Consider the following 26,547-nt stretch of genomic DNA (forward strand, 5'->3'; position numbering starts at 1 on the left):
GAACCTAGGATCCTTGTCATTGTATCATACTGTACTAACCACAGTTTAAAGTAACCAGTGATCCCTTGACTACAATGCTATTCATCCTAGAGAGTTGAAAACTTTTGACATTCTGTCTTGATAAGAGGTGCAATAAAAAGGTTAATATACTAAACATATCACTTTTCAGATAATTCCTGTGGCTCCATATTAAATCAATTGATGAGAGTCACAAATTTAGCACTGCTATGTACCTACAGCCATTATAAGTATAGTTGAAAAGTGTTCCACAGCTTATCATAACCAAAATGAAAATGTATTATGAAAACCTGAACAATTGCAAAGAAACTTTGCACAGTTGTAGGACCTTAACAGCAGTACATTTTAGATTTGTTATTGCAGGTGCCACAGGGCATCTTAAAATAGAAATTTTGGTTTGTTTATATTTCCTTCTAGTTGTGTTCTAGGGAGGGAATACTAAAATTTCCCTTCTCACAAGAGCATGCAACTTTGAGAGAGAGAAAAAAACATCAATAAATACTTTTCATTATACAAAATTTTTGTGCAGCACTGCATGCTTAAAAACCTCCCACCACAAGTGTTACACGCATCAAGTCATGAATGTATTTCGTCTACTGATATTTCCACGTGACTGTTGGAAGGTATTTGCATACTTTGTGTATTTTGGCCATGCTGTCTGCCAGAACAGGATAAAATTCACAACAGAAAAATAATATAGTTCAGGCTTTTGTCCCCAGGTGGCACGTGAGGCAATGAGAAAATGTAGGTGGAAAAACAAGAATTGACTTAGTTCAGCATTTTGCCACAAGATGGCAACATTTACATAAAACACCCTACCACATGTCAACATGGCATTTTGTATGTGCCAATTGAAAAATTTAATAAATCAAGACTAAATTCACACAAGGATAAAACTAATTGAACATACAATTCCTACAATAATTACAGAGAATAAAATCTCGACTTTACAGTATGAATATTCATTTTCATTCTTGTGGGTTCTGAAAACCATTCAAAATTCAACCAATGTTATGTCTGCTTGCATTATCATGAATAAGGTCGGTCCGAGTTATGATAACTTCACAAACTATATCCTATTAAAGGAAAAAGTGAACATTCTACTTATTATTACCCCCTATCCATAAATTCTATTCTATCGACAAATTTCTAATTATAGAAAAAACCGAGGACATGTAAAAATTATTGGTGGTAATGCTAGTTTTTTTTTCTTGCAAGTTCTTATTCTTAAATATCAAATAGTACATCTAAAATTTCTTTCTTACGAATATTATTTCTTTTGGTCAATGAACTTGCATTAGGTATGAATGACCTCGTGCACCAACAATGGTGTTAAACTGCCCCGGGACCTAATATCACCTGGACGTGTGTAGATCTGTTTTTAGGCAACTTTATTCATCAGAGAAATAAACTTTCAAGGTTTAAAAAAATCCATGTTATGAATTCTGCAGAATGTACAGAAAAGGTATAAAATAAGAACTTAAAAGTATAAAATATTGTAATCCTAGGGAGCGTGTGTCAGCCCAACATAGCAACAGCACCCTGGGGCTCACATTTCCATATCCCACAGTTTAGTGTAATAGAGAACCAAAAAACATTTCTTACGTTATTTGAATTCTGCCTCTTGTAGCGTCTGAGAACCCTCTCCCCCCAAGACAGGAGCTTCTTCCAGTCTCCAGGCACTGCAACTATTTGTTCCTCTTTCCTGTTGAGGAGGGTGAGGATCCGTGACAAATCCCGCAGCACGGACCTGCAAGAAAGGACAAACATTCATCATCTCAAATCAACACAAGATTTTCATCCTGGAAAACAAAGAGAAGTCATTTTTTTCTGAACATGCGGTAGGGAAAAACTCCCATTTCCAAAGCAGGCCCTAGGTCCAATTACAGGCCTCAATACTGTAGTGGTTAAGTATGTCACTCTGTAATCAAGGGTTCACAGAAGCATTCTAAAAATTAGCTGTTTTGCAACCTATAACATTTATGTGGATTTGTCACTTCGGAGCTTGGATGTAGATCAACCTTACAACACAGTTTTTCATTTCCAGTCTTGTTTGATTAATACTGGGATCTTTCATAAACCAAAGTATTTTTTTGTAAAAGAAACGTTTCTAACTCCTGTTCGGCACATCTCACTCTCAATCCAGCAGACTTATTTCGTGCCTTACATACTCTATGTGATCAAAAATATCCGGACACTCACTGGAATTAGGTCGTGAAGTTCGAAGCATCCTCCATCGGATGCACTGGCAATCATTACCGTGTGGGGCAACCCTTGGCCTTGATGACATCCTCCACTCTCGCAGGCATACTGGCAATCAGGTGGCGAAAGGTATCTGGGGAATGGCGGTCCATTCTTCGCGGAGTGCCGAGATGAGAAGAGCAGTGGATGTTGGTCGACATGGTCTGGCATGAAGTCGGCATTCCAAAACATCCCAGAGATGTTCAGTGGGATTCAAATCGGGGCTTTGCGCAAGCCAGGCCATAAGTGGGACGTTGTTCTCTTGAAACCACTGTCCCGTGCAGTCCCCAGTGTGGACGGGTGCATTGTCATGTTGAAACACGCAATCATCATCCACGAACTGTTCTTCGATGGTAGGCAGCATGAACGTTTGTAAAATGTCAACGTAATGATGTGCGGTGACAGTACTGTGCAAAGCAACAAGGGGACTAAGCCCCTTCCAGGAAAAACATGCCCACACTGTCACCTCCACCTAATTTCACTGTCGGCACAACACAGGATGCTAGATGTCGTTCATGAGGCATTCGCCACACCCACACATGACCATCGGATTGCCACATGGTATAACGCAATTCGTCACTCCACATCACGGATTTCCACTGTTCTAACGAACAGCTGCACCTCTCCTTACACCATGCGAGGCGGCGTTTCGTTGGGTGATGTGGGGCTTATGGGCAGCCACTTGTCCATGGTAACAGTAGTGTCGTACCTCACGTCGCACAGTCTTGCTGCTAGGATTACATCCTGCCCTGGTTTGGAATTCCTGTGTGATGGTGGGGATCGCGGATTCCGATTCCCGGTTCTCTCGTACTAGCGTATTCAACACTCGGCGGTCTCTGTCTGTCAACATGGGCGCTCGTCCCATTACGTTTCCACGATACCACTTTTGTATCACAGCGGCATGTTTAGGAGGGAGGATATCTCACGCACTGACTTGCACTGTGGCACCCAATCACTTCACCATGTTCGAAGTCTAAGTTCCTTCGACCAACCCATTCTGCTGTCTCGTGCACTATGCTGCCTGTAGTGGTCCCTTGCTTGCCTCACCTCACTGTAGATGGCACTACAGAGTGGCCTGCTATGCGCAACACACATTTTGCCTGGTGTCCAGATATTTTTGATCACAGAGTATGTGGAGAGAAGCTACTATTTTGGAGGCTTGGTGTAAAGGATAATTTTACTTTATAAGTTGTTCTCTAGTGCCACTTATCTAATTCAATATTTACTTTTATCACTTTGCAACAGCCTCTTACATCACTCTTCCAAAAACTTGTTTTCCTGTGTAATTTAAACAGCCACAAGAACGTATGTACATATGAGTAATTTAACAGTATAAGAATTTGTTCAACTCTACTTAAATTAGAATTGTTTCAACCATAATAAATAGACGATCTGGTAAGGTGAAGACAACCAGTCTCCCATAAAGACTAAATGATTCCATTCAGTATTTTCTTAGTTTTTTATATTGATTTTGGTCATTGTGTGACTTATCCTCTTGGGGGATAAACATGATGACACCTCCATGCCTTAGTGAGAATTCAAACTTAGAACTTTTGTAATGGAGTGGGATGCATAAAAATATGTGGCAAATTATCTAGTACCATGTTCATTCACTTTATTTTATTCAATGCAAGGTTCAAGAACTGAAACAGAACACCAGCAAAGATGATAACGTCTGCACCAGCTTCAGCACAATTTCATCCTTAAAACCACGTATGATGCAAGAGAAAGTAAATTAACTTAGTGGTGGGCAATTTGCCTGAAAATATTTGGGCATTCCACTGTCCATTGTGGTAGCAGTAAAATACTTTTAACTTATTCTAACACTTCCAGTGTAAAATTGAAGCAAAATGGTCCCCTCCCCTCAGAAAATAGAAATAGTAGCATAAGTAGAGAAAAACGTAGTATAGAATTCCAGGGGGCTCTGGTTAGCGCACTGGATTCGTAGTAAAATTGCAGGTCTGAAAGTGTTAGAATAAGTATAGTTAAAAGCACAAGATAATGGATAATGTACAATTAACATGGCATGGTAATGTCTTTATAAAATATTTGGGCCTAAAAGGGATGAGGAGACACGTGAGTGGAGAAGGTTACATACGTGTAATTTGTATTCATGTCCAGATATTATTAGAATGATTAAATCAAGAAGACTTAAGTGGGCAGGCCATGTGGCACGAATGGGAGAGGAAAGACGAGTTTACAGGATTCTTGTTGGGAAACCTGATGGTAAGAGACCTGTAGGAAGGCCAAGACGAAGATGGAGGGATACTGTTGAGATGGACCTAAAGGAAATCTGTAGGGATGGAAAAGAGTATATAGATCTTGCTCAGGATAGGGACAGATGGAACGCCTGTGTTGCTGCAGCCATGAACCTTCGGGTTTAAGAAGGCTAGAGAGTTAGTTAGTTGGTAATGTTTTTATGGAGAAAAGGCCAAATAATATTTGTCCCCTTAACTCCTGTCCAAAGTAGGAAAACAATCCCTCTATTAACAATTTTCAGGTACTGCAACAAGTGATACATTGGTATCATTTAACTGGAAAGCGATGAAGATATTTCAATACCAATAAGTAATCACTGTAAAGATGAAAAAACTTTTCAATTTATTCTGATATCGTTTGTATTTTTCTTATTTTCCACTGTTTTGCTGCAACTAATCATAACAACAAAGATGAATGAGGAAGCCAAGTATTGTCTCTAATCCAGTAGGGTGAACAACTTTTCGCCATGAATTTACAGATTTAATTGCAACAAATTTTGCTCATTTTTAGCAGTGTAGCGTCACTTTGGCATTTTACAGTATATAACATACAGGTCACAATACAGAATAAAAATTTACAAATCTGCACGTTTGTTAGTCCTGAGCTATATGCATTTGTCCAAGCATTTTTTTTATTTATTATTATTTTGTACAAATTTCAAAACTATACTCGCAATTAATTGCTTTGTTAAGTTTCACCAAACTCCTATTATATCAGAATGAATTTAAATTTCGTCTTCATTGTTAATGAAATATACCAGAGAAATAGAATTCCAGTATGGGAGCCAGAAGGGTAAAAAAAATTAGCCCTAACAGGGGAGTTCCTGGGAAATATAGGAAAGTTGGTCACCTTAATCCACAATGGCAAAACTGAGTCAACGAAATGATTGTGTGTTCTTCACAAATATCAGTGAGAGATTATGTATATGATTAATCTATATCATAAGTCATACAAGATAAACAACAATTATTCTAACTTTACCGAGCATCTTTTATATTGTAAGTGTTCTGTTCTGCGGATGACTACACTGTCTTTAACCTTTATAAATTCCTTGAAAAATTAAATATTAGAACTGTATATCCATTATGTTCACATATTGCCAGGTATGTATAGCCATCAAAGGGTAGCTAGAAAGTGAAACAAAAAAGCATCAATACCTGTATGCTTTGGATTTAGAATCTGTGCGATATCCATCGTTGGGATGTAATTTTTGAATTTTTCTTCGAGTATCGTTTAGCATCGCAAGGAATACTGGTGCATCTGGTCTCAGTGTTGCCAGAGTCTTTAAAAATTCCGTACGTTCAACACCATCTGAAAAAGAAGTTAATATTATAATACATATTCCAAACTACATTATTGCTTTAAAAATCATGGAAATTGTTATTTGTACACATTTTTTTGTTAAATTATTATTTTTCATCACACAATAATCACTAAGAAATTCCAAGAAAACTTATTTTATCGGTAACAAGGAAGTTTAGCAAAAAATAGCTGAAGCATTGTCAGTAATAAATGGTTTTATTGGAATTCACAGTGATTAACTTCAGTTAAAAACTAATACAACTGCAGTGTGTACAATATTAATAGTTATACTGCAATACACTAGATACATTAACAAAAAATATTTTGGTGAGAAGTTATTATGGCATTTTCTATATTCGTAAGACATTTAAAACACTGAGACTTATTAGGTACAACCAGCACCATATTCTAAGATTGTATGATGTATATGACCCCTAAACCAAGGGTTTGCAAATTATGAAAGATGTGTCATGGGTATGGAAAAAACTGATATAGTATTGTTAAATGCAACATGACAATGCATGTAATGCTTTAAATTTTGAATATGTAGAATAAATCATACAAAAAAAAACTTTTAGCAGGGTGTGTAATCATTGAAAACTGATCGAGGGAGAAAGTTCTTAAATCTTCAAAAACCCCTCCCCCAAAAACATGTGTAAATTATACTATATACATATTTGTAATGTTATTAAAAGTAAAAATAAATTACTCAATTAAAACATATTATTAATTACATAAAGGAAATTAATTTGTTACTTTTATATTGTAAAGCAGTTAACTAATTCCTTCACTAACTGGTTAAAGATGTTGATAAATTATGAAATAGTTGAAGTGGTTTTATTATGTTTTTGCTTTATGTTAATATAAATCAATTAGATTTCATAGTTATTATTGTCGTGCATTCTTGTTTTACTTTTATTGTGCGTATTGATGTAGATTTGTTAATGATCTCTTGAGAGAGAGAAAGCATTCTCACAACCAATCTAATTTGTGCGTGTTTTCGATATTAATCATAGTAAAGTATATTTCAAATTAAAAGCAATTGGTTATCTTTTGTATGTTATAACAAGAACTCTCCCCCCCTGAAAATGTTTGGTGGTGGGGGATTTTTGAGGCCAAGATTGTTGGTGGGGGGAAATCCCCCCCAGGATTTCGCACCCTGGATGCAAGCATCATCACTTTCTTTTGTACAGGTAAAGGTAAAGTGCTCCCCTGTGCATAGCACCACACCATGAAGGTGTATAGGGGGTGTGGGGGTAACGCCCCACACTTTCTTGATCCGGTCGTGAGTGGGGTGATGCGATCAGCATCATGCCCCTGACCGCCTTTACCCCCCAGGTACCCATGTTATTCGATGCTGGGTGGGTGCCGGGGCCGCTTCCATCGTTAGAAAAGTTCCCGGATTTGAACCGGCCGGGGATCGAACCCAGGACCTTTAGCATGGTAGTCAGGGTAAGTCAAAATGATGGACCCGATTTCAGACATTTATTCTGTGAAATATAATAAACAAATGTTATTGTGAGATATGTGCTAAGAAAGGTAAACTGTCAGTTTTCTTTTTTTTTTGTTTTTTTTTTTCAAACAAATCACAGGTGTTCTATGTGAGCATCTTGCGTAACACAGCACACATCAAGCCGATAGTCTTATCTCCTGCCAAATCTTGTGTAGCATGTTGCGGTCAATATCAGCAATGGCTGCTGTGATGCGGGCACGCAGGTCATCCAATGTTGTTGGAAATGGTGGTATGTAAACATGATCCTTGACAAAACCCCACATGAAGAAATCACATGGGGTCAAGTTGGGGGAACGAGGTGGCCAATGAAGGAGAGGTCGATCCTCCGGAGATGCACGGCCTATCCAACGTTGTTCCAATGCCCCATTCAGATGGTCCGGAATGCTGCCATGGTAATGCGCAGGGGTACCATCCAATTGGAGAATGAAATCTGCGCTATCCTCTGCAAGCTGTGGAAGGAGCCATAGTTGCAGCATATCAAGGAAAACAAGTCCTGTCACAGTACGTTCATGGAAGAAAAAGGGCCCATAAATCTTTTCATGGGAAATGGCACAAAAGGCATTCACTTTGGGAGAATCGCGTTCGTGTTCCACAAATTCATGGGGGTTAGCAGTTCCCCAAATCCTTACCTTGTGTCTATTCACTTTCCCTGAAAGGTGAAAAGTTTCTTCATCACTGTAAATTAACCTCTCAGAGAACCCATCCGTTTCCATTAATGCGAGGAAATCAGCACAGAAGGATGCGTGCAAAGAATAATCAGTGTCTTTTAAGGCTTGAACTAGTTGCAAGTGGTAGGGTTTCATTTGTAAACGTTTCCGCAGAACCCACCAGACAGTTTTCTGTGGAAGTTGAAGTTTTCTCGCTGCCCAGTAGGTGGACTTCTGTGGACTGCACGAAACATGTGCGCACTCGTTCCACTCTCTCTTCCCCAGTCGACGGACGGCCAGTTGATTTTCGTTTACAGATGCAGCCCGAATCTCTGAAATGTTCATACCACTTACGAATTACCTTCCCCGTAGGTGGTTCTCTCCGATATTTGGTACGGAAATGCCGTTGCACACTAATCACAGACTTGTTCACATGATAATCAAGCACACAGAAAGATCTCTGTTCTCCAGTCAACGCAATTTTCCTGCTCGCTGCTGACTCCTAGCGGTAGAAAGTGGAAACACTGCATTGAAACTTAACTTTGAAAGTTAACCTTTCGAAGCGCATGTCTCACAATAACATATGTTTATTAGATTTCACAGAATAAATTTCTGTAATCGGGTCCATCATTTTGACTTACCCTGTATTTGAGTTAGTAATGCATCACAAAAGTAATTTAACCTTTAAGTGTGGATGGCATATATGTGCTGTTGCAGTGGGGAAGGCATATATATATATATGCTTGTGTTTGCTTCAACTAGATTCGACTGCATATGGCATATATAAACCCATAGGCAGAGTTCACGAGGGGCCTGGCCCCCCAAACTTAAAAAAGACTAAAAAAATAACACATGATTAAGTTCAATTACTACATATTTGTTATGAAGCCATACCTCAAATCTTGACGTTTGGCATGATGGCATGTGCGGTAATTGCGCAGCAATAGCGGGTCTTAGACGATTTGATTGATGTGTACAGTTTGAAGAAAGAAAAACATAAAATGACTTTGTGTTGAGTCAACAGTTACTGCTGAGGCATCAAAAGAACTTTTCAATTTAATTTTTCTGAAGCTTACTATTGTACCGTAACTTTTTTAAAGTAATACGAGTATTGTATCAATAAAAATTTAATGAAATGCAAAATGCAATAATCGTACTCTTTTGCTTCTTTTAAAACTGACAACCAATATACTAATTAATATTTGTTTACTTAATTTAACTTTTTCAAATCTAAAAGACCTAAAACTCGGTGTTTTGAAGTTTTTTTTTTGTTGTTTTTTTTAAATTTCAGGGGTAAGGCCTCCGAACCCCTTATAAACTAGGCAGGCCCGTAGCCAGGAATTATTTGTAGGGGGGGCAAAGTCAATCCTAGAGGGGGCAAATTTTTAATATATTGTGTCGCATTGGCAGATATAACAGGGTACACGGAGGCACTTGCCCCCTCCACAAAAAGAGATAAGTAACAGAAAGGGATGATATCTTGAAAGTGCAACGAACAAACGAACTTCGAGCAACACCAAATAGCAATATTTCGATAATGACCTTTCCAGATTGCCAAAGAATATGAAGTTTAACATAAATACCTAGGTAGGCTAATAGGGACTGTATCTACTTGATATTTACAGGTCGATAATGTTAATAGGTTATTAATATGCACCAACAACTTTGGGCCTCTCTGCAGAACTGATTAAGGGAATCCTTTATAAATCATGCTTCATAATGATTCCCTCTAGTTTCTAGTATGCAAGATTTTTACACACAAAGGAATATAACGAGAATCCAACAACACCATTGTGTTGTGTTATGCAAGAAAATAGAATTAATTAAATAATGATGGTTACATATTATCTACACTTTGATGAATTGTGTAAACATTTGTAGCTAATACATTTTTTTTTGTACTTGCTAAAACATTAAAACATGGGTCCCTTAGTCCACCACGGACTCTTATTTCCTTCAAAGGGGAGACTCTTGAATCACTACAGACAACGTTTGCCTACTGGTTACGTTAACCATTTTGCAAAATATTGTGTGAATTGTAGTATAGTTGAAATACATGTTTTAACACCTGACAAACAAATAGGAATCCCTTGATTGATGAATGACTTCTTGGATTACAGTGTCATCAGTAATATTTCATATTGAGTTTCATAGAAAGAAATTATTTTAATAGGGTGCAATAATTTTACGGGGCATCATGGCATTCTGTTTAACATTTTTTTTCTTCATAAAGATCGTTTGGCTTCCAGAGCGGACTCCTGCCTAGTGTTGCCCACGAGACGAGACTTTGGCCAGTCTCGTCTCGTGGAAATGTTGTGAAATGCTGTCTCGTCTTGAAAATATTCGTTTGTCTCGGGACACATGATCAATCTCGTCTCGTCTCGAATTTTTGAAAGCCTGTCCCGTCTCGTCCTGTGGGCAACACTACTCCTGCCGCCCCATAGATAGCTATGGCTCTGATCTTGGACTATAGAATAGAATAGAACAGCAGAAATTGCGAGCGAAGCGAGCAAGAAAATTTTACGAATTTTTTTTTTTTATTTGTATAAAATTTGAAATCGAGGGGGGAATTGCCCCCTTGCAAGTGACCTTGTCCATCTGGTAGAAAAATGCAAGGAACACGTAAAAATTAATTCCATCATGAGTATCCAATTGTTCTGCTATTCTTAGATTCTCACTTCTGTCAAGGTCAGGGGGAGAGGACAATGCCCCCTGCCCCCTGTAGTTGCAGCACTGTTTATGAGTGTCTCTTCATCAATTTCACGTCATCCTTCATTGTTGCGATTAGCTAGAAGTGGCAGAAAAGCAACGCAAAGTAACAAAAATCAAATATCCACTCCCTCTCTCTACCACACTATTACCAAAAGGTAGACTTGGGAAACAAAAATTTAACCAATTCAAAGTTCATAGCAACACATCCAAGAAAAACATCCAAACACATTAGGCACCTTTAATACAATACTACTCAAAATGTCACAACTGTTCTAGATACTCCAAATTGTGAAATAATTTCCCGAAGTCTAATCTGGAAGGGAATCCCCCCCCCTCCCAATCCTGATTCGACATTATCCGGAATCCCATACACCCTAATAGGCTAAATCACAAAATCAATAAGTGTCTTTGTAATGTTGCTAGAGTAACACATGATATAATTGTAAAGATTAGTGAGAATTCGAAGTAGGAATGTGTTCTGTATTTTTCACAGGGGGGGCAGAGCAGGCTCTCAGGGGGGGCAGTTGCCCCCCCTGCCCCCCCTCTAGCTACGGGCCTGAAACTAGGGAATATTCAATAACCCTCAGGTACATCATATGCTTCTCCCAGAGTCTGGCCCCCCAAAGCAAAAGCTCAAACTCCGCCCATATATAAACCTCCAGACATTCAGAACATATCATGTTAGGCGATATTATGCTAGCTGTAGTAAAAACAAAAACAAAAACAGTAGCAGAAGAAGAAAAACGTTATAAGTTGGACGTAAGAAAAGTTGTCTGCTCATGTGATGTATTGCATGCATAATAGAAAACCAAAATATGCCGGAGAAACAAAGTTTGCATGACACGGACATTGAGTTGCACTGTTTTTAAAGTTTCGTTTCAAGTCCACCTTATACACATATAGGCTATTCAGGACTTGACCTGTGGTTTGAGGTGAACCCCAAACCACTGTGCAGTATGCCTCTACCGGGTATTGAACTCGTGACCCTTAATTACAAGGCAACAATGTTACCAATACTTCATTGGGAAGCCCAAGTTGCACTTGTTGGTGACCTCGGAAAGCTGTGACCGTGTCTGAATCGGAAAATGAAGGGCAAGAGAGCAATGAAACTGATTTTTTTAATATTTAAAAAACAAAACAACAACAACTTCCAGTAGTGGCGCGCACAGAAAATTCCACACTTAAGGGGTTAAATGGTATTTTGTTCTCATTGTATTACTCGCATTATCATCATAAATTACTTGCGTAAACTGTTCAATGTATGGCAAAGCAGAAGTAATGGTGACATGCTCCTTCTGGATGCAAAACACTTTAGTTATTCTGAGTAACTTACCAAATGCTCAAGAAAATGCATAATCTTGTATCAATGGTTTCTGATACATTTCTGTAGTTCCATTCTGATTTTTTATTTATATTTTAAAATTCAAAACAACGCAAGTTAGTAATATAAATTGCTATTTTTTAAACTGAATTTGAGGAACTTTATTTAAAATGTTGCGTACGGGGCATTGCACAGAAAATATTCCCAGTGAAGGGTGGAGCAGATTCAAAACGTTTGGAAAGTTCTGCCCTAGACCAATATCTAAATGTGCATGTTAATATGAACACTGAAAATTATGAACCAGTTTTAAGGTTCATAATTTCCAAGTGACTATAAATGTCTCTTGATGGCATGGTGGTAACATCTTTTGGTGAACAGCAGTGTGTAGCAATACGAGCGATGATAGGAAATCAGACTACAAGATGGCACACTTCATTCAGCGGTAAATTCATTACTTGTAATATGGCTAATTCTCTTGGAGACAGGGATACACTGTGTTGGCATTACTAAGTCTTCAGTGTGTTAACGAATAAATTAAGAAGTAAAGATATATGTCTTTCTCTTCATAATAAACAGCAACTAAGTGTTTAATACCAGATATGTACCTATTTTGACGAATTAATATCCATGCTCTTACAGTTCCAAAGGCTCTCAAGTGAATTGGATGAACAGAATCATGGCATTATATAAGGAGCAGTGCTGAAGTGGACATTGTTAACAGGGAGGGGGGGGTACCATCCCTCTGCATCCCCTCCACTTTGAGCACTGATAACAACCCATTTTGCCCCATGGAGCTGTGCTCCCAATAATGGACAATAATCATCAAATTCGACAGTGTTAAAAAATATGTGCCAAGAAGAATGTCATTCAACACTTACTCTCGAGAGGTCCCGTCTGAGTGCTGTGATTAGAATAGTTGCTGCCAGCTGGTTCCAGAGGCTCCTCCATAGCTTTCAGCCTTCTGTGTCGCAGATAGAGAAACGCTCCCAGCAACACTCCCAGGCAAATGGCGGCCCCACTCACGGCACCAACAATTACTGCCAGCGTTCGACCAGACAGTCCCACGTTCTCAAGGAAAGTATTCTCTGAAAAATCAGAAAATTCACAATAAGGCTTCGCTGTAATAAAATAATCTTCATTCATTTTGAAACAAATAAAAATATTAATATATATTTTTTGTACTTCATAAACAGAAATGTATTAAATCAAAAGTATATTCCTGCATTTAAAGTTCTTAATCACTCTACTTGGGGCACATCACTGAATTCTTATGTTTCAACCATACTTCTATATCCTGAGGAACATCTCCACTCCACGTGTAAGATTGAGACATCAGATACAAAGGACAGATACCACAAGTAAGTTATACAGACACTTATGAATAATATTAAGTAAACAATTAGTTTGTCAGCATATACTGGCTCTACGAACACTTGATAGTTAGTGGAGGATTCACAGCATGTGTTTGAATTTGTCCCTTTTTCTTAAGATCTCTACGCTAGTAGGAACCCAACAACGTTGAAGTCTACAGTGTTTCAAAGGCAACAGATCCCGTTGTGTTAGTACTAGCAGAGACGATTCCACACAGGTAAAAAAAAGCAACAGTGAAAAATCAGGTGAAGCCAGGCCGGCTCGGTAGATCAGTTGTAGAGCAATGACACGGTATGCCAGAGATGCAGGTTAAAGTCCTGATCAAGCCTGCATTTTTTGTTGAAATTTCTACGTAGTACATATCCTTTTTTTGTGAAATCACCTCCTCGTTTCTACCCCCTTTTTTGAGAATGACCCATAAATATTCGTTATTCAGAATAACCCATAAATAAATATTCGTTACTCCGAATAACCACTGAATCGAAATACTATTATAAATAAATAGTGCATACTTACCACGGCACACGCGTCCCATATAATCCACTAAACTAGACCATTCATCACGATATCCCGAAGGACATTCATCCACACATTCCCTTGTTCCATACATGATCTTGTGGACACATTTGTAGCACACATCATCTGGCCCACACCTCAAACAATGCTCCTGGCCACCACACCCTGAAACAAAATTGGAAAATGCAATCTTATTTCCAAGCACAATTTCAAATCAATAGACACATGAAAATTGTTAAGATTTTTTTTTAAAAGAACCTACTTAAGAGTTGGTCAAATCTGGGTGTACAGAGATAAGCTTGTGTATAGGTATACGTTATGAAGTAGATTTGAGTATTTGATTTTAAAACCACACTTCAATAAAGCTGCCGATTATCATTATTATTTGTAGTTCACTATTATTAACAATGACACTGCACACATCTGCAGAAGTATTTTCTGTTGATGTATAATGTATTTGTTTTCTCTTCCATCTTCAAAATATATTATAACCTTACAGTAGCATACGCAGGATTTCATCAATTTCTAAAGCTTTCTCCAAATTCACATTACCATTGTTTTATTATACTTTAATTAAATAATAATAATAATCACAATTAATTAATAATACTTATTATTTATTAATTAGTTGAATTAATACTAATACCACTACATAAATATAGTATTTATGAAAGCAATAGAATGAAATTACTTTCTAGTAATTTGATTTTGACAAATTCTAGGAGCATTTTTTTTGTTTCTTTGTTACGAAATATTGTCTACTCAACGAGGTGAGACATTTTAAGTGTAAAGAAAATCCATAAAAACAAGAAAATATATTAAAATAAATTGAAATAATCAAAGTATGGAACTCATCCAAGGAGCTGCGGTGGTCTGGTTGGTAGGGTGTCTGACAACCACGCAGGAGATCAGGGTTCGATTCCCAGGATTGGTTGGAATTTTTCAGCTCTTGTCCCGGATAATTCATAGATAATGTCTATACATTACCCGCTTACAACGAACCAACAACTTGCAATAGTTAATGCTCATTGTTCACAAACAAAAATACATGTTCAATGAACATTGATGCAGCTGATACAAAATAACATTTTTTTCCTCTTTTAAATCATAAGTGCCCTCATATTTTATTTTCAAGAATTCGTGTTTATTTTCAAGGCATTCATTCTGAAAGACGCGTGTATTTGGAATGCTCTGTTATTCTCCATGTTGCATGGGATTATTATTAGTAGTAGTAGTATTGTTGCAGATCTTTGACTATGATAAATTGGCCATTTTTAATTTTTTCCACAGCATTTTTCATAATATTTCAAAAGCTGAAGGGGAGGGAGTTAAACCCTGTAACCCTCCTTGCGTACGCCACTGTAACCTTATGAACATTAACCAGAACTCGTAATTTTATAGTAATAGACATCTTCATATCTTACAATTTTTTCCGGGTTCGATACTCTGTGGAGGCACGTAGTGGTTCGGATCCCACTTTAAACTGTAGGTCCAGTCCCGATTAGCCTTACTGTGCACAAAGTAGACACCAAATCAACAATCTTACAACTTTTTGTGTACATGAATTAAGCAATATCATGGTTTGGGGAAAACATTGGATACCTCAATGTTAAAAGCGTGATTCTAATATATTTGAATCCAGCGCCATCATCGGGAAATTGCTGAACTACAGGTTATTTATCACCTCTGGGAAAGATTCCAAAGGGAGATACAAGATTTGTAGTTCAGCCATTTCCCGATGATGGCGCTGGAATCAAATATATTAAAATTACGCTTTTAACGTGGAGGTATCCAATCTTTTCCAAAGCGAGGTAAATAATCTGTAGTTCAGCCATTTCTCGATGATGGCACTCAAAGCAAATATTAAATTACGCCTTTAACACGTAGGTATCCATTCTTCTCCCAAGGGACGTAAATAATCTATAGTTCAGCCATTTCCCGATGATGGCGCTAGAATCAAATATATTAAAATTACGCTTTTAACATGGAGGTATCCAATCTTTTTTTCAGGGGAGGTAAATAATCTAGTTCAGCCATTTCCCGATGATGGCGCTGGAATCAAATTTATTAAAATTACGCCTTTAACACGTAGATATCCATTCTTCTCCAAAGGGATGTAAATAATCTGTAGTTCACCCATTTCCCGATGGCGGCGTTGGAATCAAATTTAAAAATTACGCCTCTCACACGGAGGTATCTATTCTTCTCCCAAGGGATGTAAATAATCTGTAGTTCAGCCATTTCTCGAAAAAGCGCTGGAATCAAATATATTAAAATCACGCTTTTATAGATTGAGTACGCAATATTTTCCGAAAGGAAGTAAATTATCTGTAGTTCAGCCATTTCCCGATGATGGCGCTGGAATAAAATATATGAAAATTGCGCTTTTAAAAGATAAGAGTATCCAATCTTTCCCAAAGGAATGTAAATAATCTGTAGTGATCGGCGAGATGATTTTTTCCCCTTTATTTTGTAGGATAAAATTGGACATTTATAATAGTACATGTAGCTTCAATACTATCATAGCGTTGGCTGTCTCATCTAATATTCCCAACAGGATTTCGGATCTTCAACAATTTGGATCTGCCCCTCTCCCCACCCCCTCAGAAAAATCCTGGATACGGGCCTGGCTTATTTGCTATTATATCTTCATTTTTTAATATTTTTTTTTTCATATTTCTCCCATTTAGACTAATCGCAATACAAAAAATATAATTTTTAAATTATAGAAGCAGGGGATTCCCTCCACGGGCTGTTCTGTTTAGAAGTCTGACCTCCGATTCTAGGATTTTTGGCTAGAGTTGTCCGTTTCCATATTGGCTCCTTGTGTCCGAGCGCGTTGAATGCTCTTACCGAAGGTTCTGGTTTCGAGTTAAGTCGGATGTGGAGCTTTCTGTTTTTGTAAATTCACAAATTTTATCTATAAAATAATTATATTTTTTGTAATATATCTATATTCTATTATATGAATTGGTAGTTGTATTTGTTGGCTTGGTGATTTTTTTCTATTTCCAGTTTGTTTTATTTTATCGTTTCTCCACAGGGACAATAATTTAAGTGTTATTGTTGTAGTTATGATGCACATGAAATAAACATCTAATCGACTGACAGAGAATTCTTTTTCTGCTGGTCTGCACCAAACTAATGGAATTTTACAGGCAAACAAGAAACACGGCTTCAACGTTGCCAATCTAGGTAAAGAAAGTTATATAATCGCGATTTTGCCTCCATGATATGGATGTACTATTGTGTGTTTTTTTATAATCATCATTCATCTCATTGTTCCGCCAAATTTCTTCAGTAGTTGTAGAAAAGTGGCGTTAAAAACTTGCACACACAACAACACATGAGTTGAGTCTTATCATTCATTTCTTCAGCTGCCAGGCTTAACTTGAGAAGACAGAAAAGCATGGAAATGAAAGGTGTGATCGTCATGTGTCTATTAATTCTGAGGGGGGTTGTAATTGCCTTTGTGGTGCGTAAACTCCTTTGCTTCTTATGTGCAAGTGCACGGCCTGCGCTGGTCTCTTCTGTGTCGTCATGCAGCAGAAGACGCGAAGCTTCTGAAGAGCGGGAAACTCCATATCTTCCCAACACATGATGGCTCTATTAAATCTGGACCCCCCCCCCCCCTTCCCCACCACACACACGTCTGTCTGTGTGTTCCTATCTTATTTTTATTAATAGTAATATGCCAACAATGAATTGTGATACCAAAGAATCAAACTATAAGCTTTATAGATCTGCAATTACCTATTTGCAATAAATTGATTACTTCTCTTTTCTCTTTGACATTTTAAAATTAAATATTATCTTACCTGTGCATCAAAATTTTCAAAAAAGATGAGAAAAAGTTATAAAATCAAACACACACAATACAACATTAATAAATTTATTTTCTTAATACAAGTAAGTACAACATTGTCTTTGTAACAAAGATTTTTTTTTTGGCCTAAACAAACCATTATCTTTTACATTTTGAAGTCAAACATAATACAAGTCGACATGAAAGCCATTCGTTTGGTGCACACCAGCAGAAACGCATTTATATTCACACTGATTCTGCAGAACATTTTATTGCCGCTAATATAGCAAGCAGCCCTTCTATTGTCCGGCATTTGTAAATATTCCAAACAAAACACAGTCGATGTCGTTCCGAAGTCACCAGGTTCACGAGGTCAGTTACTTTCGAAATTATGACTTTCGGAACGCACCCAGTGTTATTCTATCTAAGTTTACGGAACATCATGACAACTTCTACCTCGGGTGACAAAATATGTTAGCCACGCCTGTTAGAATAGCTATGTATTTCTATCTTTGCGCTGGTTGCCAGTTTTATTACATAAACAGTAATCTGCGTTAATAATTATAAGAAATAAGACTGATACAAATCGTTGCAGGAACACAATAAGTTCAAATACTGTATTTAGAAAAAATACAAGATTTCAAAATATATTATGACGTCTGTAGTTTTTTTTACAATGATATCGCTGAAAACAATAAATATTTATAGGAAAACAAAAAGTTTGCAAAAAAAATCGATTTAGGAGACTGGCATATCGGACTCGCTTACGATTAATGCAGAAGCCGAACATATGGAATATATCATCGGCGAAAACTGAAAGGAGTTTTATTAATCCCCAAAGGAGGCTATTCATTATTAAATGGGGAAACAAATGTGTGTTGCATATTCCACAAACATGTCTATAAATCACAAATTATGTGAATTCTATATATATATATATATATATATATATAAAACTTGATGTCCCATAAGTAGTGAACCCCCTTTGAATAACAAATATGAGACATTCCTATATACATCACGGGTACTTCAAATATAAACACACCATGTCTGATCTAGCAAGTAGATGTAGGCAGAAAAAAAATAAAAGGATGAAAAACTGCTTATCATATAATTTTTAATAGAAATTTAACTCTCTGTAGCAGTTACCGAAAAAAAGTTTTTACGAATGTCTTATACGACCATTGGCGTACGCAGAGGGGGACTGATGGGGCTGTAGCCCTCCCGAAATTGAGAAAAATAAAAAAATTAAAATGAAAGCAGTAAAGGACTCGGGAGAAACAAAGTCGTAACTGAAATCCCACCTCGATTAATTTTTTTCCGTCTTTGATGAAGAAGGATCTACTGTCCAAACAATAGTCTTGTCTTTTTACACGGCTCCACAAAACTTGAGGAACACCAAGGGTTCACCCTGTATACCATTCTGCAATGTTGCTGGTCATTTTCGTTGCACCTTATTGGTGTTCATAAACCCTGATCAAGATCATACCAACCATGGTCGATAGGATTGAGGTGCGGCGAGCATGCAGGCCACTCAACACGGGTGATGTCTTCTGTTTCCAGGAATTCCGACACAATACGTGCGCGGTGAGGACGCGCATTGTCATCTATAAACAGGAACTCCAGACCAAATGCTTCACAGAAATTGCGGGCATATGAACGCAAAATGATGTTTTTCTCAAAATTTCGGAGAGGGTTGTAGCCTCATCAACCTCTCCTCTGCCTACTCCAGTGCAGCATGGCAAAGCTTAAATGAACTTGGGACGATGTTGTGCGGAAGAGATATTTTATTCAGGGTTCCCACGCAAACTCCAAATCCATTTTCCCTGAGATTTCCCTGAGTTTTCCAGAATCCTCATATTTTTTCCAGAGTATTGAATGCACAGTAAATGACTACTATAATTTTATAATTTCATTCCCTCATAGCCATACCTTCCTCACCTTCTTTATTACTGTTGTTTTCTGATGCAAATAACAAAACTAGTTCAATAATAAAATAAAATTACACTTCTTTGCATGTAATTAAGAACAAAGACAACCAGTTTTCTAGAACTTTAAAAAACTCTGAAACAATTTCTAACATATCTGATATAGAACATTGAAATATTTTCACGCTTTTCATAGGTGTTTATAAATGGATACAATATCGATTAATCTGTAATGCGTACAACACTAGTTAAGACAAAGAAATTATTGGAATTTTTAAAACATATAAAAATGAAGTGACAATTCTTAGTACAAATTTAAAAAGGAATAATAAGTTACTGAGACTGAAACATAAAACAAGAAATGTACTTAATGTTGGATACTGCAAATTAAGAAACATTACTTCTCAGAAACTTCAAGCTATTTTAATGGTTCTGCAATAGCCTTTGCTTCTTCTTGCATCTTTTGTTGTTTGGCTTGTAAAGCACAGATCTCACTTGCTTTACGTTTCATTTCTTTCCTTTGTTTTCTTTGTGATCTCATTTCTTTCTCAACTTCTGTAATGCTTCTTCGTATCTAATATGTGCACCTGTAACACACTGGATCATATCTTTGCTTACTTCTACATTTGACACTCCTCCTACCACTTTCACTGCATCACAAACTTGCCGAATAGCCACAACAGACTCTTCTTTCAAGTTTTCTATTAAAACCTGCTTATTTACAGAAAACCCACTTTCCACATATGCATTGTCATGTGATAAAATCAAAACCAACTTAACAGTGCTCCATAACTCAGAGAAGTCATCCTTGCTCTTCACGACACCTGTAAAAAAAGAATCTAGTGCATCAGCTTTTATTGAAAAGTTACAAAACTTCTCTTTCAATTCCTTTAAACTGGCAAATTACTTTATCACCAGTTACAGCGTTCATTCTCTTTCTTCTGAGAAGTTCCTGTATAAGGTCTTCCATGTGCTGAACACATTGCTTTGGAAACTGAGTCATTTGCTTCGGAACTAAACAACTAGCAGCTCTCACCAACCTGAACTTAAGGGGACTACGTTCCACAATCTTCTCCTGTTGTTGGTTAAATTCTGCAGCTAGTAAAAACATAAGCTTCTCCTTTTCATTCACCTCTTTAGCTTCCAAAGCAGCTTTGGCACACCAATTCCAATATCAATCTTTGTCAAAGGAATCAAGTTGTCAGAATTCCTGACATCAATTTGCATTAATTTAAAACTATTTTTTGCATTGTTCAAGATGTCACTTTTTATGAATCTCCCCATTACATCTCTAACAACACTTTCTAGGGAGTCATAAAGAAATGGGAACATAGATTTGGGGATTTGGAACATTGTCAAATATGTCATTCTGGCATATCTGTTGAGAAAACTATTTCACTACATGATATTAATGTAGATCTGCTGGTCCTACAAGTAATTCCATTTTACACATATGTGAGCTTTTGAGGCATGTAAAAATTCACATGTCATGTCATGACTATAACAATAGTTGAACATGATCAAAAACTTAAAATATGAACAAGTATTTATGAACAAAACATAATTCATATATGGCACTAGTAAGTAAATATTTAAAATTCTGTTCTAAATGCAGTAAATACACAATCAACAATATTGTACACAAAGATGGCAGAAAATAAATATTTCCCTAAACAGGACACTCAATTTTTTTACTATTTTGTAAAAAAAGAAGGAAGAAATAACTTAAAACTACTCCATGATAAGGGAAATCAGATGAACATTGGTTAACTTTAGACATCAGGTTATCTTTATTATGCGTTTTCCACATTTTGAAATATATTTTACGTCATGTAAAAGTTCGAAATCGGTTAATTAAATTTTAAAAAGCGCAAAATTTATGAGGGTATACACTTGGTCACCAGCCCTGGAATCACATTTAAAAACAAGAAACAGACAAACAAATAGATATGAGTTCCTTGCAGAAAGAGAAATGCTACAACAGCTTGGATTATCCACAGACAGGAGCATATTATAATCCCTCAGTTTTGCTTCATTGGGAACCATTAATCAATTACAACATTTTCCCTGAGATTTCCCTGAGATTTGTATTTTTTTCAAATTCCCTGAGATTTCCAGGTTTTCCAGGTGTTTGGGAACCCTGTTTATTGTAATGTTATTCTCAGGATTTACAATATTTTCTTATACTGTACTGCTCTCATAATCCTTTGGTGTTCCTTAAGTTTTGTGGAGCAGTGTAGTTTGTTTCATTTCTGTAATAATGATTGTGGTTTTAGATTTAACTCTGCATTTTTAGTATATTAGTTGTATACATTTAAGTATAAATGTTTTATTTCTTCTACTGTAGCGTTTTTTTTGTTGTTTTTTTTTTCAGAAAGTGTATAGTGTTAATTGTAACATGTATTTGACAAGGGTTTGTTGCAAGAGCGGCCCTCGAGGCCGAAACACGCCCGCTCAATAAAGGCTATTCTATTTTATTAAGAATAAGGTTGAAAATGGTAATTATCAAATATTTATAGTGTATCCCACCCCTTCTCTTAGTTCATATGTATATCTACCTTTAATATTCCAGCCCCTTCCGAAAACAAATCCTGATGTACGACGGACTACAAGACGGAACAGAATAACCCTTGTGAAAGTGGGAAGAAGGCAAGCAGAGGAAGGAAACTGAATAATATTTCCGTTTCGTCGTAGAATCGCGGAAAGAAGTGTCCAAGCGAAAGGAATTTCTTTTTGTGCAAGAGGAAACAAAGTATGTTTTTTTCTTCTCTGGGCGCAGAAGATGACGTGATTACCTGGCGTAACGGTTGAACCACATTCCAGGCGTGATTTCTCGCACGACGTTCCATCACGTTTTCCACCCGCTTGGTGTCGCTTCACTTGAACTGACTGACTTTGCTCGCGTCATTGTTTACACTGAAGCACTGAGGATGACAACTACACCAAACTAGAGTAAACTGTACATTTGGTGAAGTAACAGCTTTTTGCTGCAAAGTCACGTGCCTATTGCAAGTTTTCTGTTATGGAACTTGTTTCCACGTGTCTCGCCATGAAGTCACCGAACCATAGGGGTGCGCGCTTCTTGTTTTTGTTCCCCGCTTCATCATTCACTCTCGTCTCGCGATTAGCTTTGGGGGCGTACACACACATTTAGTTATAAAAATGACCATAAATTGCACTTGTAAAAAATTTGGGTTATAGTCTGGATAAATCACTGGCTACAAAGACGAAAATTTGTGGAATGCCGTTTCACATGAGACGAACATTACAAACAATAATTGCAACCTTACACATTGATATTTGTTAAAAAAATCACAGTCACCTTAATGTTTTCAATAATATATCTGGCACGTAACCGAACACCTTGATGTTCACGGTCCCAACAGGCACAGAACGAGATCAACGATGACATGGTGGTGTTGATTTTCATATTATTTCTTTAACTTCTCAATGTCTGGGGTAGTGTTGCTCACGGGACGGGACATGTCCCGTCTCGTCTCGTTTTCGAGACGAGACACGAGACGGGACAAGCCTTTTGAAATTCGAGACGGGACGAGACGGAATGCCTTTCTCGTCTCGTTTTCGAGACGAGACACGAGACGGGACGGGACGGCTTTTGAAAAGTCTCGTCTCGTCTCGAATGTCTCGAAAAAATAAAAGCAAAATATTTAATCAGTTGCAAATACTTGTTTGCTTGGAAAAGGGTATTTCAATTAGAAACGTTGATAAGCGCGTGTTAAGTCAAAAGAAGACTATTCTAGAGAGAGTAATGAATGAATACCTAAACTTATTTTCAATACTATTTCGAAACACAGGGTTACTCCCCATTTTTATTTTTCAATTCATTCCAGGTTAATAATTTTATGTTACGATAGTACTCCAGATACTAATATAATTCTGAATAACATCAAGTAAAAGGGCAGGTAGAGAAGGTAGAAGGAGGGGCCAAAAGATCGTGGAGTATCTGAGTCCGAGATTTATCTTGTAAACATAGTCTCAGCTCTATAGGTTGGAAAGATAAACGGACCGACGGATAGGGTTTATTATTATTATTTAATTTTTACATCAAAGGGTGTACAGAAGTGAATGTTATTAGGAAGTAGGAAAAACATTGTGGGAAACATGGCAGTACAAATTGATAAGGAGTTGTTGGGAAAGTTATTAAGGAGTCCAAGGTATTAGCAAGACTAAGAGAAAGAGATAATTAGGGACAAATAATCTTGCATTATCCCACTCCGAACAGCTGAGAGCTAAAGAGGAGGAGAAAATACGGGTATTATGGAAAGAAGTAATTTGGCGATTTTAGTGTTTACAGGGAACCATGACAAGATTTTACCACGTGATTATTTGCACGGGTTGCGAAATTTTTAGAATGTTATGGAAATTTCGGAAATGTCTTTGTTGAGAAAATTCTTGTTGTTTCATTCAGGCATTCTACAGGTGGTTGAATTCGAATTTTTTACGTCCGTTTGAAGATTATTTCCAATGCTTTTTTTAATTTATTTATTTCTTATTTAAGGAGAATACTATTCCTTGGATTGTAATAACGAAATACTGAGTCTGATATAGAATAGATTTCAAATGAAGGAAGTGCACTAAGTTCTGTATAATCGTCGTAGAAGGAAACGTTGTTCTATGGGGACTCCCCGATGGTACAGTGGTAGCGTCGTCACCTTGTAATCAAGGGGTGCCGGGTTCGATACCCGGTAAAGGAACATAGTGATTTGAATCCCACTTTAAAGTGTGGGTCCAGTCCCGATTAGCCTTTCTGTAAATCAGATGAAGGAATGTTGTAGCTGTTCTTCTTATTCTGTGAATTTAGCCTTCAAGTTTATGAGCAAAATACATGTAGTAGAGTGCCACACACGTAAATTTGCCGTTGCGTAGAAACGAATTTTCGTTTCGTCTCCCTCTCTCTTAGCATCACGTGTTCTACCCTGCTCGAAAACCTTCGCTATTGTTGCCATATTGTCATTCCATTCCTGGACACACTCGCGCAAACTTCATTGAAAACAATTGAACAGCGCTCCAGCTCGCGGTTCCCACCGGTCAGCAGGGACGGCAATGTGGCAATATAGCACGGCGTAGTCGTTGCTTCTTTTATGCAGTGCATGTTCATTGGCTAGCTAGTAACTAGTGTTGCCAACTGTAATAATGAAGCACTATTTCTGTCACGGAAGGGGAAAGCAGGTAAAGTGGCGGTGAGTTTTGTTGTATTGGAAGCACCATATTTTTATTTTATACTAAGTATTTGACCGGTTTGACGTTGTGTGCGTGTATTGCGTGTGTGTATGTAAAAGTGTGTGTTTGCTAATGAACGTTAAATTCCATAATGCCTCCAGTTCTGTCGAAGTTGAAATCAAAAACCTTGCATAGCCAAGCTCGGGAAATTCTAAGCAATTCAACTCTGGCTCCGGCAGGTGTTCTTGTAGAAATTGCATAGAGGAGGCCGTCATTTTTGCTGCTTAATGCGATACATATTGTTTTCTGTGTTAAAATTGCAATGCTTTGATGGGTGACCAAGTTCATAGCAGGGCCGGCGGAAGGGGAGGGCGAACCGAGCGGCAAAATTTGAAGAGAAGAAAAAAATAAGCCTATTGAAAACTGTGATCGAGCGAGATATTCTTTTGCGCTGAATAGTATTGAAATAGCATAAGAAGTCACATTATTTATTTTATATTTTGATGTTTTAGTTAGGAATATATTGATTTTCAATTTTCCGTTGCTGCGTAATGACCGGGGGGGGTCGAAATAGAGCGGCATCTGCCGCCACCTCCCAGGGAGGCAAAATGACTAGCGCCGGCCCTGGTTCATAACAAAAGAAAAAGCCGCGCAGCTTATCGTCTAGTGGCAGTATATGTACTTGTTATTGTTGTCGAAGCCGGCATCCTTTGTAAATGTACAATAAAGGCAACCGACTGTCGCAGATCTCAGAGAGGAAATAATAATACTGTTTGAGGAGGAGTGTTATGGTGCAATTGTAGCGGTTTAACACGTTGGCATGTTATTATCTGCCGTTGCAGTTCCATACCAGTGTATACGGGTTTTGGGAGTGAAAAGTTAGAACGCCACCAGTGCATTAATGCAATGAAAAATAATATATATATATATTTTTTATTTTGTTTGAAATCACTCAAATAAGGAATCGTATGAAGAAGTCTTCTTTGCAGCATTTTTGGTAATTTTACTTATGTGTTAGTTCATATTTTGCGAATTTTTAGTCCATATGTATGTAGCTACATACAAAGCCACTTGTTAATACATATTAATCCTAGTCCTGGTATAATGCATGACGTTTAAAACTCAACGTTAGATAGACCTGAATTCTCTAATTTTATTGTTGTACGTAACAGCTGTGCATCGGCGCACTGCAGCGATTTTTCTATCTGCTCCATTAGCAACACTGCTTCTTTAGTTGTTTCGCGCATCGCACGGCAGAATTAACTGCGCTGGACTCTATCTACTGTCTACATTTTCAATCGTTACTAAACAAATTTCACAAAGTAGTTTTATCAAACTTCAGAGGGAAGCTGACACCAATGTCAGGGTGGCGGGAGCCTGTTTACGGCCAGGGTGTATTCCGAGACTATTTTTCGCCGTTCCTCACTGACAGAGGTTTCGCTTTGAACAATGGACACCGTTGCTTCAGGGGGTAAACACCAAACATAGGGGCGAGGTTGACCTGCAGTAGCGGGTAAGTGCCATAAATCCAGGCCTAAAGTAGGAATGAAGGTTGATGCAAGGGGGGGGGGGGGGCAATAAAAATTCTGCAATTTGCTTTGCTTGCTGACAGGAAGTTTTGCAGGAAAAGCTGAAAAGGAAAACGGCAGACTTTGAATGAAAGAGGGACAGTGAACACAAGTGCTTTGTACGTATTATTCGCCGACACACAAGCTTCCATTTCGAAGGTGAGG

The 26,547-nt window shown here is 37.6% G+C and overlaps 1 protein-coding gene across 1 annotated transcript in view; it reads right to left on the reverse strand.

Annotated features, from left to right (window-relative positions):
- The window catches only part of T48 (FU domain-containing protein T48), a 76,821-nt gene that overhangs the window by 943 nt on the left and 49,331 nt on the right, over positions 1-26,547 (reverse strand). The window contains exons 2-5 of the mRNA XM_083111044.1: positions 13,901-14,065; positions 12,892-13,098; positions 5,676-5,829; positions 1,624-1,768 (exon numbers count right to left, since the gene is read on the reverse strand). Of these exons, the coding sequence (XP_082967170.1) occupies positions 1,624-1,768; positions 5,676-5,829; positions 12,892-13,098; positions 13,901-14,065 (671 nt within the window). The remainder of the gene's footprint in view (positions 1-1,623; positions 1,769-5,675; positions 5,830-12,891; positions 13,099-13,900; positions 14,066-26,547) is intronic.

The sequence above is a fragment of the Lepisma saccharinum genome, chromosome 24 (assembly GCF_977018435.1).
Source record: "Lepisma saccharinum chromosome 24, izLepSacc3.1, whole genome shotgun sequence".
Classification (NCBI taxonomy): Eukaryota; Metazoa; Arthropoda; class Insecta; order Zygentoma; family Lepismatidae; genus Lepisma; species Lepisma saccharinum.